The sequence below is a fragment of the Alligator mississippiensis genome, chromosome 2, assembly GCF_030867095.1.
Source record: "Alligator mississippiensis isolate rAllMis1 chromosome 2, rAllMis1, whole genome shotgun sequence".
NCBI classification, from domain to species: domain Eukaryota; kingdom Metazoa; phylum Chordata; order Crocodylia; family Alligatoridae; genus Alligator; species Alligator mississippiensis.
In genome coordinates this window covers 27,129,268-27,142,815 of record NC_081825.1, presented here as the reverse complement: position 1 = coordinate 27,142,815, position 13,548 = coordinate 27,129,268, and the positions used below count along the sequence as shown (strand labels likewise).

The 13,548-nt window shown below is 43.0% G+C and overlaps 1 protein-coding gene across 1 annotated transcript in view; it reads right to left on the bottom strand.

Moving 5' to 3' along the window:
* Window positions 1–13,548, bottom strand: part of LOC109280672 (golgin subfamily A member 4) — a 170,699-nt gene that overhangs the window by 99,826 nt on the left and 57,325 nt on the right. Inside the window, exons 8-10 of the mRNA XM_059721155.1 lie at window positions 8,399–8,513; window positions 6,882–7,021; window positions 1,263–3,509 (exon numbers count right to left, since the gene is read on the bottom strand). Coding sequence (XP_059577138.1) covers window positions 1,263–3,509; window positions 6,882–7,021; window positions 8,399–8,513 — 2,502 coding nt within the window. The remainder of the gene's footprint in view (window positions 1–1,262; window positions 3,510–6,881; window positions 7,022–8,398; window positions 8,514–13,548) is intronic.

Sequence of the window (13,548 nt, the reverse complement as noted above, 5' to 3'; positions counted from 1 at the left end):
CTTTGACCTCTGAGAAAAGAACAAACTTCATAAACAGTTTCAGACTCTCAAGCAAATTAATATGACATTTCGGAAAACTGCTGTTTGATATTTTATCTTCTAAGATGCTAATTTTGCCACCTCAGTCTCTTAGAGGCTTTTTAAAGCAAAGTAGAGAATCGCAATATCAATTAAAAAAAAAAAATCAAATAAAAAATCTGCTTAAAGATGCCATCAAAATGAAATGTGGGCTTCTTAGTACTTTAGAACTGGGATGTCAAACTCATGCCAACCTCCCCCCCCACTAGCAGCTAAGATCCAGGCCACAGGGCTCCTCACACCCTAGTTCCAGACAGCAGAAGGTAGAGCACCAGTGGCAACACTGGGCAAGCAGTGGCAGGGAGCAGTGGGGTTAACACTAGGACTGAATAAAGCAGCTAGTATTCACTTTGGATTTGGATTCGGCCGATTCGGGGGACAGTGTTTTGATTCCGTGATTCAAATCACTGTCCTGAATTGATTCGTCTGAATCTAGGAATTGAACAGGCCCCATTCCCCACCCGCTCTCCCAGCCCCGTCAAAGGCTGCCCCACCTAGCCCCAGCGTCCCAGCTCTTTTAAAAAAAAAAAGCACCGCACTCACTGGCTCCTGCCAGGCAGGGGGGTGATCCCCACTGCCCCCCAGTGTGTGTGGGGGGATTCTGCCATAAGCCCCTAGAGGCTCTGAGGGCTGCTGCAGCAGCTGGTGAGTGCAGAGCTTTTTCTTTTTTTTAATTAAATGCCAGGATGCTGGGGCCAAGTGGGGTAGCCATGGGGGAGGCTGGGAGAGCAGGCAGGGGCCAGGGGATACTCAGGGGCACTGGGGAAGCAGGCAGGGGATGGGGCTGGTGGGGGTCTGCCCATGGTCCCCTCTCCCCACTTCATTCAGCCCTCCACCCCCACCCCCTGATTACTGGCATGGAGGCTGGGTCCAGCTTGCTGCGGGAGCAAGCAGGGACTGCCTAAATATCTGAATCTCCTCTGAATCAATTCAGAGGCTTTGAATCAATTTGGACCTTCTTATTGGTCTCCTGATTCAACTCAGATTCAGAGATTCAGCCGCCGAATCAGGCCAAATCTCCTCCGAATTGAATCAGCAACCAAAGCTTCACGCAGCCCTGGTTAACAGTCTCCTGCCATCAACGCATGGTCTCAATGAAGTTCTGTGCCCCACATCTGTCCATATGTTTGATACCTCTGCCTTAAAATATCCCACTTGACAATATTCTTAATATTAACAATTACCTTCTCTAGATAGGGACCTCTCTCTTTTCTGGTGAAATCATTTGAGGGTTCTCCAATCTGAATCCCTTTCTCTTCCATATGCGTTTTACTAATCATTGCTCCCATTTCTTTTGCCTGCATTTGGTGTTGTATACTCTTATTTTCTTGACTCAGATTTTGCACATGTCCTTTTCTTCCCAGAATTTTATCTTTTTTCAGATCTTCAAAGCTGATCCCCACATCAGATATTAATTCTTTCAATTCTTTGTTTTCTAAAGTAAGGTTCTCATCTGCTTTCTGAAATTCTAGAAGCTGTTCTGAAGTTTCTTTCTGGATTCTGTCCATATCTTTTTTCAGTACAAGTTTTTCCTCCTGTAAATCAGAGATGGTTTGGTAGCATTTGGTTTTACATGCTTTGAGTTCAGAAATAATTGTCATGCATTTCTCTTGCTCACGTGTTAGCTCAGACACATTTTCCAACAAGGTATTTTTGTCTCCTTCTAATTGAGATATTTTTTGCAAATTTTCCTCACATTTTTCTTCCAGCTCATGATTTTTTTCTAAATACTTTTCTTTGTCCTGCAGTAATTTAGCTATTTCTTTGAAGTACCTATTTCTCTCCTCTTTGAGAGTAGAAAGCAACTGGAAATACCTTATTTTCTTTTCACTGAGGATTAAAAATTTCTTGGAAAGTTTGCTTGATTCACTCACTGGCATTTCTTTAACAGAACTCCTATCTTTCTCTTTATGTACATGAGAGAGATTCTTGGAAAAGGTTTCACTCTCATCCAAGATATTGTTATATTTATCATCCACATCCACCTTGCCAGGTAACTGCTTAGAAGAGTAAATGTTGGTTTCAGCCTTTGCTAATATGTATTGAGAATATGCATCTATCTCCTCTTCTAGTGCACACATCTTTTGAGCGTAATCATTTGACTCTTTCTGTAACATGCAGAGTTTCTGTACGTAATCTTCTTTCTCCTGCATCAGTGTGGATATTCTCTGGGAATATACATCCACCACTTCCTCTAACCTATGCATTTGGGAGGCACATTCATTGTTTACTTCTGCTGATGATGGATAAAGAACATATTTATTACAATCTTCCTCTACTGCTAAACCTTTACTCAAGCATACACTGCTCTCTTGCCCAGGAGACAATATAGTCAGTGGATAAAGCCATTTATCTTCCTTTGGTGGAGACAATTTCTGAGAACTTTTATAGCATTCCCCACTCTGAGCAGCCATTTGTTTGTATGATGCATTTCTCTTCTTTTCTAGTTTACACAGTTTCAAGGATTGCTCTCTCTTTTTTTTCAGTCCAGCATTTCTTTGTAGACATGCTTCTGTATGATCCATTAGTTTCTCTGGTTGTTTTCCCTTCTCCTCTGTCATCCTAATGTTCTCTTCTAAACAGTCTTTGTTCACTTTTTCTGAGATGCAGATTTCTAAATGTTTTCTATCGTCATCCTTAAGTGCAGGATTTTCTTGGGACTGCCCCTCTATTTCCTTAAGGGAGTTGTATATATTTTGGTCATCTTGAATGTTGTGCGTATGAAATCCTGAATCTCCAACTTTTTCCTCAGTTTCATCATATGTAATGTTAATTAAAACTATGCTAGCTTCTTCAGGAACACATGCTATCTTTCTCTTTTGTGCTTTTTCATCCCCTTCCTCTTTTCTCTCAGATTTCCCTGTACATTTTTTATGCTGAATCTTTTCATCAGTTGCTTTTTTATCTGTTTTTTTGTTTTCATCTGTACTTTTTTGTGTAACTATTTTATTTTGCAAACATTTTTCCAGGTCATGGTTTTCACCCAGAGGTCTGAAAACAGCAGTCGCCTGATTAGCAGTGGTGTCCTCTGGAGCTGCAGAATCTTTGCCAGAAGTACGTCTTTTCACAAGACAGCAAACATTGTTAGAAAGAAAAGCATTGTTTACCCTGTTGTAATTCATACTCAGCACTTTGTTCACTTGGAAAATAGACTCTGATCTGACATCAGGTGTACTCCGGCTTTCTGGCTCTAGCAAGGTGAGCTGAGGATGAATTAAAGCGACAATCTTAGAGGAAGGCAAAGGATTAACTGGTTGATTTACAACACGTTGCTTTAAAAGAAAGAAGTCTTCTTCATCTGTGGTTCCTGTACTTATCCCATTATTGTTCAGCCTCTCAGAGAAAGCTGTGAGTAGTTGTCTGTTTAGAAGTTGGCTTGAAATGTCTCCAAACAAATTGAAAACATCCGATTTGTATACACCAAAAATGACCTGGTAATAAAAGCAAGGGAAAAAAAGTCTGAAATTCAAATATAGTAGCTAGAAGAAAAGTTACCATATTGCTATTTCATGCGTTACCTACTTCTGAGTTCATCAGCCTGAAACTTAGCACAAATGATATATTTTTTTCAAATGTAAAAAATGTTACTATCCAAGGAGCCTTAAAAGGAAATGCTGCAGAACTTGGAGGATTGTAATGAGCCTGGGAGCTTTTCTCCCTGTAACTTGAGAGCTAAAGGCTTCCAGTTGGTAAAGAATGAAAGTTAACTTCCCCTTAAAGCATTGGTTGTGGCTAAAGTGACAAAAGTTTTTGTTGAGAGTGAAATCCTGGTTCATACGCAGTCAGTTGCAAATATCCCTGTTAACTTCGGTGGGACCAGGATTCTAGCACTGCAGTTAGCAGAACATGGTAAATTGTTTTCAAATTCCACAAAAAAGCCAAACCTTGAATAAACAAGCTCTAGATTATGTCCTCTGGAGAAGAAGCAGAAGTGTCTATACAGGGGCAGGTCCAGGGTGGGTACATTGGTACTGGCGCGTCCCCCTCTTTGGTTCCTGGCCACACAAAGTTTAAAACCAACTGCCTGGCAGTGGCAGCAACATTTCTATTCAGGCAGCATTGGAGCAGTCAAATGAGTTCATGGTATGTTGTAATCTACCCGACTCCTTCTAAACTCTTCATTCCAAAGGTGTTAATGGCCTTCTCCCCTTTCTAATGGTCTCCATGTTCCACTAATCAAGCTAGCCTTTCTGCTGCAATTCTGCTGTCTGTTAGCTGCTCCTGGTCATGTAGCTCTTTTTTTTTTACATCCCTGCAGGCTATTTCTAACTCTAACTCTTTTTAAAACTTTAAATCAGGTGTGGAAATGTTAACTCAGGTGAACATTAACTCAGGTGTGGCAGTCGCTTGCAATGAGGTACTGGATGACCTGTCAAGGTGCTCAAAAAGGTTGAATTTTGTTTTATCAATCTAAAAAGGAGACATACATGTAATACTAAAGTACGCAGGACTAATGAAACAACATATTTAGTTTGTTGTGTTTTTATAAATTCTGTACAATACAGAAAATTAATGCATATTCCAATAAAGTCACATTCGTTTTTGCTTTAATCCCAAGCTGAATAATGTAGTCAAGGCCACTAGTATATTAATATAGCTCCTAGCTTCTTTTTAAGTTGAAAAAAGTTTGTTTTGTTACATGTGATGATGTGCCAGACCATCTGCAACCCACTTTTTTTAAATATTAGATCTGCACATGTGTCCATATATATTCTCTGAAAAAGAGCTTCAGGAAAACTCAGTCTTTGCTCTCCAGGACCAGCAGTGAGATACGTTTCAAAAGCCCAAAGCAGGTGAAACCTGGGAGGATTCTAAAAGCACCAAATACGCTCTTTATTCTCTCACATTTCCTAGTGCTGTCCAGACTGGGCATATAGTAACTAAACATGGTCCATATCCTCTAAGCCTCTATATGTAATCAGATTACGCCCATGTTATAATTATCAATGATACCTCCTGACTTTCTATTTTTTCAGATTGCCACAGACTTCTTGATAGGTAAGTCCCTTACGCCTATCACAACATGTTTACTTCAGTCTTCTTGTATCCTAATTTCCAATCAGTAAAACATCAGTGATAAAAATCACTGCCTACCTCCCCATCTCACACATTTTCATAAACATAAAACACTGCATTTTGAGAGACAGATACAGCGATAATGACTGCCACAGAAGAGCCATTAAGAAATTAGTAATTTTGGCTTCAGAGCAATGTGTAGAAAATAAGGCCTAGAGCCACAAACTGAAAAATAAGGAGAAAAAAATATTATATGGCTGCTCACTAAATGCATGCAATGCCTACTGTGAGAGAGGGATCCTGTGAGAAATTAGTTTATGATATTTAATTAAAGACTGAACCAAAATGTGTGTACACAAAAAAGCCAAATGAAGCTTGCTCAAGCAACCTTCAGTCAGGGCTTTATTTTTTTTTTCTTTTGGTTGAAATAAATATAATGAAAGGGATCACCTTAAACTGAGTAGGGTGAGTGGAAAACACCTGTTTACTAACACCAAGTTAATCTTACTTAAATAATGTTATTTATTATTTAAATGATAATGATTATTTACTAAACAGTAAATAATTCTTATCCAAGAACCAATTTCATAATGTTTGGATTAGTTTCATTATTCATATATTTCTGAAAGCAAGAGACTGGTAAATTAAAATAAAATGTATTTCATATATCCCTCTGGGCCATATGTTCCATATAATATTAGCACTGTGCATATAGGGATTGATGGCATGGGAGCACATTGTGAGTATAAGGATGTGATGTGAAGATGTGATCAGCCTCTAAGTTCTGAAACTGCTTTTTGCACTTAATAGCAGGAGTCGATATCAAATATATGAATTGGCAACTATAAAGCTGGTATGAAAACCAGCAGCTAAGGGTTAATTCAAATATCTTTTTGTTTCCTACAGATAAAGACATCATTGCAAGAACATAATGCAAAAACCTGTACTTGTATAAACACTGTTTCTGTCTTTTGCCTATTTTGCACATGAACCTCGAAAGGAATTTTCACTCTCATTGAGAGGGGGACTCCCATGAATTCAGTGGCAAACTGACTTCACTAGGGCCAGGCTTTCACACTGAATACAAAATGGATTAGTAATAGGGATCCTGGCTCTTGTTAAAAATCTGAAATTCTCTGATTAAAAAAAATCCAAAATCTGTGCTTTTCCTTGATTAGGTAACAGTTGAACACAATCTCCCCACAAGTTGTGCCTCCCACTGTGCCTCCCTATGCATTGCCTATGCCCTTCCTCCCATAGACTTACCTACAGGGAGCTGCAGGAGCAGCTCTCCACCACACTGCATAGCTGTATTGACAGGCACATGCATGTGTTCACACGCACATGGCACCCCTCGCCTCTGATTGTCCTCCTCCTGCTCCCCCCAGCCCCAAGCAGCTCCTTGCAGGCTGGAACTCTGCAAGGGGAAACCCGTGGTTTCCTGGAGAAAATCCACATTTTTCAATGAGAAATTGAAAACCAGGATCCCTGATCATTGGCATCCACAGCAGAGATCTAAGAGTCAGACCTTCATGATTATTTTTTATTTTGCTGGCATAAAACCTATGTCATCCATGCATGGAATACACTGTTTCTAAGGTGAAAATACCAAACAACCAGGCATTTTTCTTAGCAGATCATTGCCTTTATCTTAATCTCTTCCATTCTGGAAGATACACTTTTATAACTAGTTTCTCAATTTACTCATTCTGCTCTTTATTTATCATGTCATTCACAGACAAGCTGTACTTGTGAAAACAGCAAAAATAGAAAATACTTCCTCTCACCTTCCCAGCATCAAGTAGACTGAATTCTTCTATAATCGGTGACAAGGCACTGCAGCCACATTTCAAAAACAGTATTAAAAATTCATCTGGCAATCTCTCTATGTTATTAAGCTGACCATAGCTGTGTTCTGAGGTGCTCTCTGTCATGCAAGAGAATACAGACTAATGCCATGCAGTATAACAACGAACATGATTTTAACCAGTGCACATGCAGAACCAGCCTCTCTACCGCAAGCATGCTGTGTGCGTGTTAATAAAAATATACTAAAACATTCTTATATAGCTGCAGATTCCAAAGTACTCCCCAAATGGAGGTTCAGTCATCCACATTTTACAGATGGTATCAAGAAGTCATTGATGGGATCTTCAGAAATGCTCAGCATTAGCCTACAGTTGCTAATGCTGAAAATCAGCTGTAAAACTTTTTTTGGTTCCAGCAGGAACAGTTAGGTCAGTGCTGAGCACTCCAAGTGGCAGAACTTCATTATATGTCTCTTCTGACAGACAATTCTGCCAGTAGCACAGTCACAGGACAAGGGACCCAGAGGGAAAAAAAAGCACCCTGGGAAATAGCTCTGCCAGCACTCGCCAGCAAGAGGAGCTGGTGGCAGAAGCTATCATTTCCCCCTCCACCACCATCTTCTTCAGCTGTGCTGCTAATGAGAACCTCTGGGTGAAGAGGCTACTCTCCCATCTCAAACACAGAGCCAGACAAACCCATGCACAAGGAGTGGCAGGGCTCAAACTCTCCTGGGATACCTAAGGAGCTGCTTTTGTGTATGTGCTTTTTCTTCTCTCTCCAAGACATTTCTACTGTGTGCAAGTAAAGCAGGTCATGGTGAGTATTTGTTTGCACTCTACAGCTCTCTTAGGAAAGAAGTGCTAAATGACACCTTAAAGAAGCAAAAGGTGCTTGGGGAAAAGGAGAAGAGGTAGCGAGTCATGACATCTCTGGTTGAGACCCCCTGGGGCAGCAGAATTCAGCATGACTCAGAGTCCTGTTGAAAGTAGTTGGGGGGGAGTGGGGGAGGAAAGAGGGAGAGCGGTCCACCCTGGGACACTGGAGGACCTGGCCAAACACTAATCACCCTATGCATAATGTGCCACAGAATTGAATTAAAGCACAATACAAATGAGCTGCAAGAATATTCTTCACGTAACAAGTAACATTCTTCTGTCTCAATCATCATTTCTGAAGCATGCTACTACATAATAAATTGCTTGAACATGTGGCAAGTTATAATGTATTGCTCCATTAACACATTAATCATATTTTAATTATAAGGTGTGCCAGAGGCCTACCAATCATCTCTCCAGCTTCTGCGAGGTTTTCCTCATCTCTAAATTCTACTGAAATCTAATCCTTTTATGAACCATAATATGACCACAGCTCAGGAAATGCATGGTCTCTAACTGTAATATCTAACCCCTTAAAAAGTATAAACCTACTAGTTAAAAAATACCCTTCTTTGAACTACTTTTATGTATGAAATAAAGCAGAGTTCCTACTATTTTACCAGACTCCTTGTCATGTTGTGGTAAAGATGAAGTTTGAGTAGCTTTGTTTCTGGATGGATCCAAGACTGTCTCCCACTTCAGATTTAGTAGTTTATCCTGAAAGAGGTCTCCACTCTTAATGGGAAAAACAAAAGAGAGGACAACAAAGAAAGGCATAATTAAATTACAACTGTTTGTAATACCTATGCAATTCTCTTTACCCTGTTATTTAAAAAATTCCTGCTCCGGGCTCGGCCTCCCTGTGCACCAGGCACAATGTGAGTGGGGCAAACCCACCCCCAGTGCAAGGGCCTGGCCATGAGAGCCCCCCAGGCCCTGGGAACAGCTGCTGCAGCTGGCCTGGCCTGCCCAGGCCCCAGACTTGCGGACCTGCAGTTCTGGTCCATGGGCCAGGGCTGGGGCCAGGGCTGGGGCTAGGGCTGGGGCCGTGCAGGGCCGTTTCACTCCAGGCTCCAGACCAGCTCAGCCACAAGCACCACAGGTGGTGGCTGCTCCCAGACCCCAGGGGGCTCCTACAGCAGCTGGGCCCTTGCACTGGAGGCAGCTCTAACCCACCCATGCAGCACCCAATGCATAAGGAGGTTGAGCCTGGAGCTGGGAGTCCCCTGAGCCCAGCATCTTGCCTCAGCCAGGTGGCATTCCCTAAGCAGGTAGGGTGGCTACACCTTATCCCTATGGATCTGTGTGGGCCAGGCCATGCCCTACCTCAGGTGCTCCTGCCCACCTGCCAGCTGCAGCCTGAGCCCACAGAGCCCTGGGGCAGCCCCTGCTTCCCACCCAGCACCTGCCTTCCCAAGGGGCTAGCTGAGCTGGGCTGCCCATGGCACCTCCTCCTACACCTGCTTCTCCCTGTGCTGCCTGGACTCTGCCCCGAGTGCTTGGCCCCAGCACTGGTGCCCCAGTGCTGTCCCTGCCCAGATGGGATGGGACATCTGTCTGCCTGAGCCCTGGGCTCACCCACTTGCTGGGAGCCTCCAGCACTGTGGCCCTGTGCAGCACCTGCCAGGGTCTGGCCCAGCCCACCCACGGCTCCCCTCCAGGGACTGGGCCAGGCTGGCAGATGCAGCCTGGGGACAAGGGGCAGGGTCAGCCAAACGCAAACAGTGTCTGTGTTCCCCTGACTCTGCCCCTGGTGCCTGCTATAGCACCGGGACCTGGAGCAGCAACTTCAATTTTTGTTTGTTTGTTTTAAACAATTTCCTCACACACCTCCTGGCATGCCAGGGAAAATGTCTCTGCATGCCACTAATTGGCACATGTGCTGGGTGTTGCCTATCCCCGATATATATTTTACAGATTACTGAAAAGAATTATGCAAAAACCTCTAATGTGAGGAGATGGGTTAAACCTCAGGGAACCTAGCAGAAGTTAAAGCCATAGGCAGATCCAGGACTTTGAAAAGGGGGACATGGGAGAAACAAGCAGTGCTGCAGGGGTGGTTGTGCCTCTACCCCCTCCCACCCGGGCAGGCAGACCATGCCATGCGAGTAGCAGCTGCAACTTTTTTTAAGTCCCTAAATCAGGTAAGAATCCCCCCCGCATCCAATCTCAGTACCCTCTTCCTTCCCCTCTGTACTCAGGGGTACCTCCCATTATTCCCCCTTGCCCTCTCTACTTGCATCTCTGGGTTCAGGAAGGGGAGACCCAATGACTACCACTGTCTTAGCTGCTCCTTCCATGGTTCAGCCAGGATTGCAGGGAGTAGCTCATGGGGGAGGAGGACTGGGCCAGGAACAGTGGCAGCAGCATGTCATTTTCCCCTCTCTGTACCTACTCTTGGACTGGTGGGGAACAACACTTGGGGGGGGACCAAGTGGAGAGGAGGAAACTGCCCACTGCTACTGTCCCCAACTAAGCTCTACTCCCCCAGCCACAGTTCTCTGCAGCGCTGGCTGGAACAAGGCAGGAGCAGCTTCGGGCAGTGATGGGTGGGTCTCCCCTTCCTACGTCTAGATACATGATACAAGGAGGGAGGAATGGAAAGGAGGGGAGACGCCACTGAGCATGGAAGGAAAGGGAGGGGGTCAGAAGTGGCAGTGATGGTGTCTGGGTCCCAATGCTGGCCTGCTTCATACCCAAGGTGGGTCATTCTGGCATGCCACTAAAATATGTTGCTGAATGCTGCCCTATGTGATCTGCTAAAGAAAAGAAGGGCTAGAGTCACAAATCTACAAGAGAAGGAAGGGTCTTATCCAAGATTTCTGAGTTGAAAGCGTTTATACATGATGTGAGAAACCCATCTCAAAAGAAGACTGCCCTGGTGTTCAGGGCAGTTTCTTGAGAAGCAGGAGACCATGGCTCAAATCTCTGCCCTAAGTCAGAAGAGTATGGACTGGGTCTTCTTTCTTTTGATTCTTCTTACCATCAAGCTACGGTATATTTTAGGGCAAGCCATTCTCAGTCTCTCCATGTGACACCAGGCGTTTTTACAAATAGCAACAATACTAACAGGAGTGATTGAGCCCACTGCCCTATCTAAAAATGCCCTCTGTTAATAATAGAACACTCTTCCAGGTAGTGGGAGATATGGATTTGAATCCTTTCAGAAAGAGGATGAAATGATACAGCTTTTCACACATCATTGAGTTATGTGTGTAAAGGGGCAGCAGCAGCACCTTCTCTGGCACTTTTGTGAATTGGCCTCCAAAAAATTACTTAATACAGAAACTATTCACCAAGCTCAGAAAGTTACAGGACAAACATAATTGTGTTATGCATTAAAAAAATGCATATCTGCATTACTACTCCTCACTTCTGTGAGCATAGCAAAGCCAGACCATCGGTGCACTAACCCTTCTAAATATGTAAAACCCATATTTGAGTGTAGTTCACAAGAACTCAAATTCTTCAACGAGTTTCCTCTGCCTAGATACCTTTGCCAAGGTAGGTCTCTCTACAGGAGCATACTCAAAATACTAACTAGATTTGGTAATATTGTACGAGGAAGTGATAGCAACTATACAAGCTTTCATGGATGCTTACAATTTGAATGACATAGTATTTACTGATGGCTTTACTGTGGTGGATATCTCACAAAGTTATGATATTTGTGATTGTGCATACTTCCTTCCCTTCTGACTGAAGAATGGTGAAATCACCCATGAAATGTATTAAACGATGTATAAATAATTTTCCATGCACTGTCTGGAAAGTTATAAACTTTAAAATACCCTCTTTTATATTTCATACTGTTTCTCAGTCTACAGTTAATTACCAGTAATTAATCAGTGAATTTTGCCAGCACTTTGGCTTCAATAGTGGAATGCCAGTGAAATACAATCTGGGAATTTTTTTAAAATGAATTTAATTGAAAGACAAGTTAAAATTTTCCACTTTTGTAATACACCACTGGAGGGCTCCCTCCTCCTTTTCTTATACACTTCAATGCCTGAGTATCCCAAAGCATTGCTTCATGCTAGAATAGTTCTAGTTAGTATTTCATGAAGGGAGAAAGCAATATAAAAACCAGTATAGTACGTTATAAGTTTTGCTGTTGATTTTACATACAAATAGCATCAATATTAACAGAAGTGATCAAGAACCTTTTCCCCATCTAAGAATGCCCATTTAAGGGCTACAGCCTTTCATCAAACAGAAAGAAATATACTGCATGAAGGTAACATTACTGTATTTAGACAGACTGTGCTCACTGGATTCTGTCAATGGTTTGCTAACTAGAATTTAAGACATATCTACAATATAAAGTTATATATTAGTCGCCCTCCAAGTTGTTAAATAAACTATTAGCATAGGCAGAAGAACTATTTTGTGATTAAAGGACTGGGTGGTACTAATGAAATGGTACTCCATAGTCATGCCTTTGCTACAGACTTCCCATGTCACCTGGGGCACTTTGCTCAACCTTTCTACAATTTACTGGTTCTAACTATATCACTAGAATGACAATATGATTCTAGAAAGGTCAATGAATTGCAGCCCACAACATTTAAGGGAAAAATGATCTGCTATTTTCTTCTCACTTTCCACTGATACAGGGGAAAGGAAAACTTCCACAAAGTCTCTGGCTGAATCAGAAAGAATGCCATAGTAAGCACAGAGGCAGCCTCTGGCTTGCTCTCTGGAGATCAGGGCTAGTGAGAGAAGTTACACATAAACCAGTTTAAGTGAACAGAAACTGGTTTAAACCTGTAACAGAACAGAAGTTCAGTGCATATAAGCCAGTTTCAAAATGGCTTAAACTGCTTTAAGATAAACCTGGTTGAATGTAGTATCAGATTTAAATGATTTGGGTCAAAATGGTTTATGAAATGTCTGTCCCAGACCCCTTGCTGGTTCAAGTTAAATCATAGTCCCCCAGCAACCCAGCATGCTTTGCAGCCCTGTGCTGTGCTGTGCTTCCTGCTCCAGAGAGCAGCTACCCCACCCATCTGCTCCCTAGCTGGAGCAGTGAGGGCTGGCTAACAGGAAGGGATGAGGGGATGCAGCCCAGTCTGCAGGGGGAGAGGGGGTTAAACACCCCTTCCCCCACTCAAACTTACTGCTGGCTGCAACTGTGGACTACAAATCCCAGAAGCACCTGGAAACAAGAAGAGGAAGTGGTGAGCAACCCTGCAGAGTCCTGGTGCTCTGATTTTGGACTGCAAATCCCAGAAACCTCAGGGGCAGCAGGAAGAGGAAGCGAACACAAGGCCCATGCTGGCTATGTGCCAGAGAGCTGTGCTGTAGCGCCCTCCGGCTTCTGGACTGATCCACTGTAGCTATGTGGCTGCATTTCCTGAATCAAAGGTAAAATGTCTGTTCACTTCTGTTTAAGTTTAATCTGTGAAGTTTAGGCTAACCTGCAAAGACTGAATCAATTCAGCTTCAGGTTTTTTGACTGTCTGTAGTCAAGCCTGAAGGTTTGGGTTGCTTTTAAACTGAGAAAGGGAATGGCTTGGAGTGTTCTGAGCTCTGGCCATTCCTATTTGGCTTATGGGCATTGCTTCAAGCTGCTCAACAGCAGAAAAAAGGGAGTTGTGAGGGGGTCATGGGTTCTCAGCTTCCCCTTTTTCCCTCTTTCCTGTGATGCTCTGATTTGTTGTGGAGAAAAAGGAGTCATCACACACGAAGCTCTTTGTTATGCTCAGGCAAAACCAGATGATTGCCCATCCACAGCTCTCTGAGGCACCTGCTCTCATTTGCTGGTGAA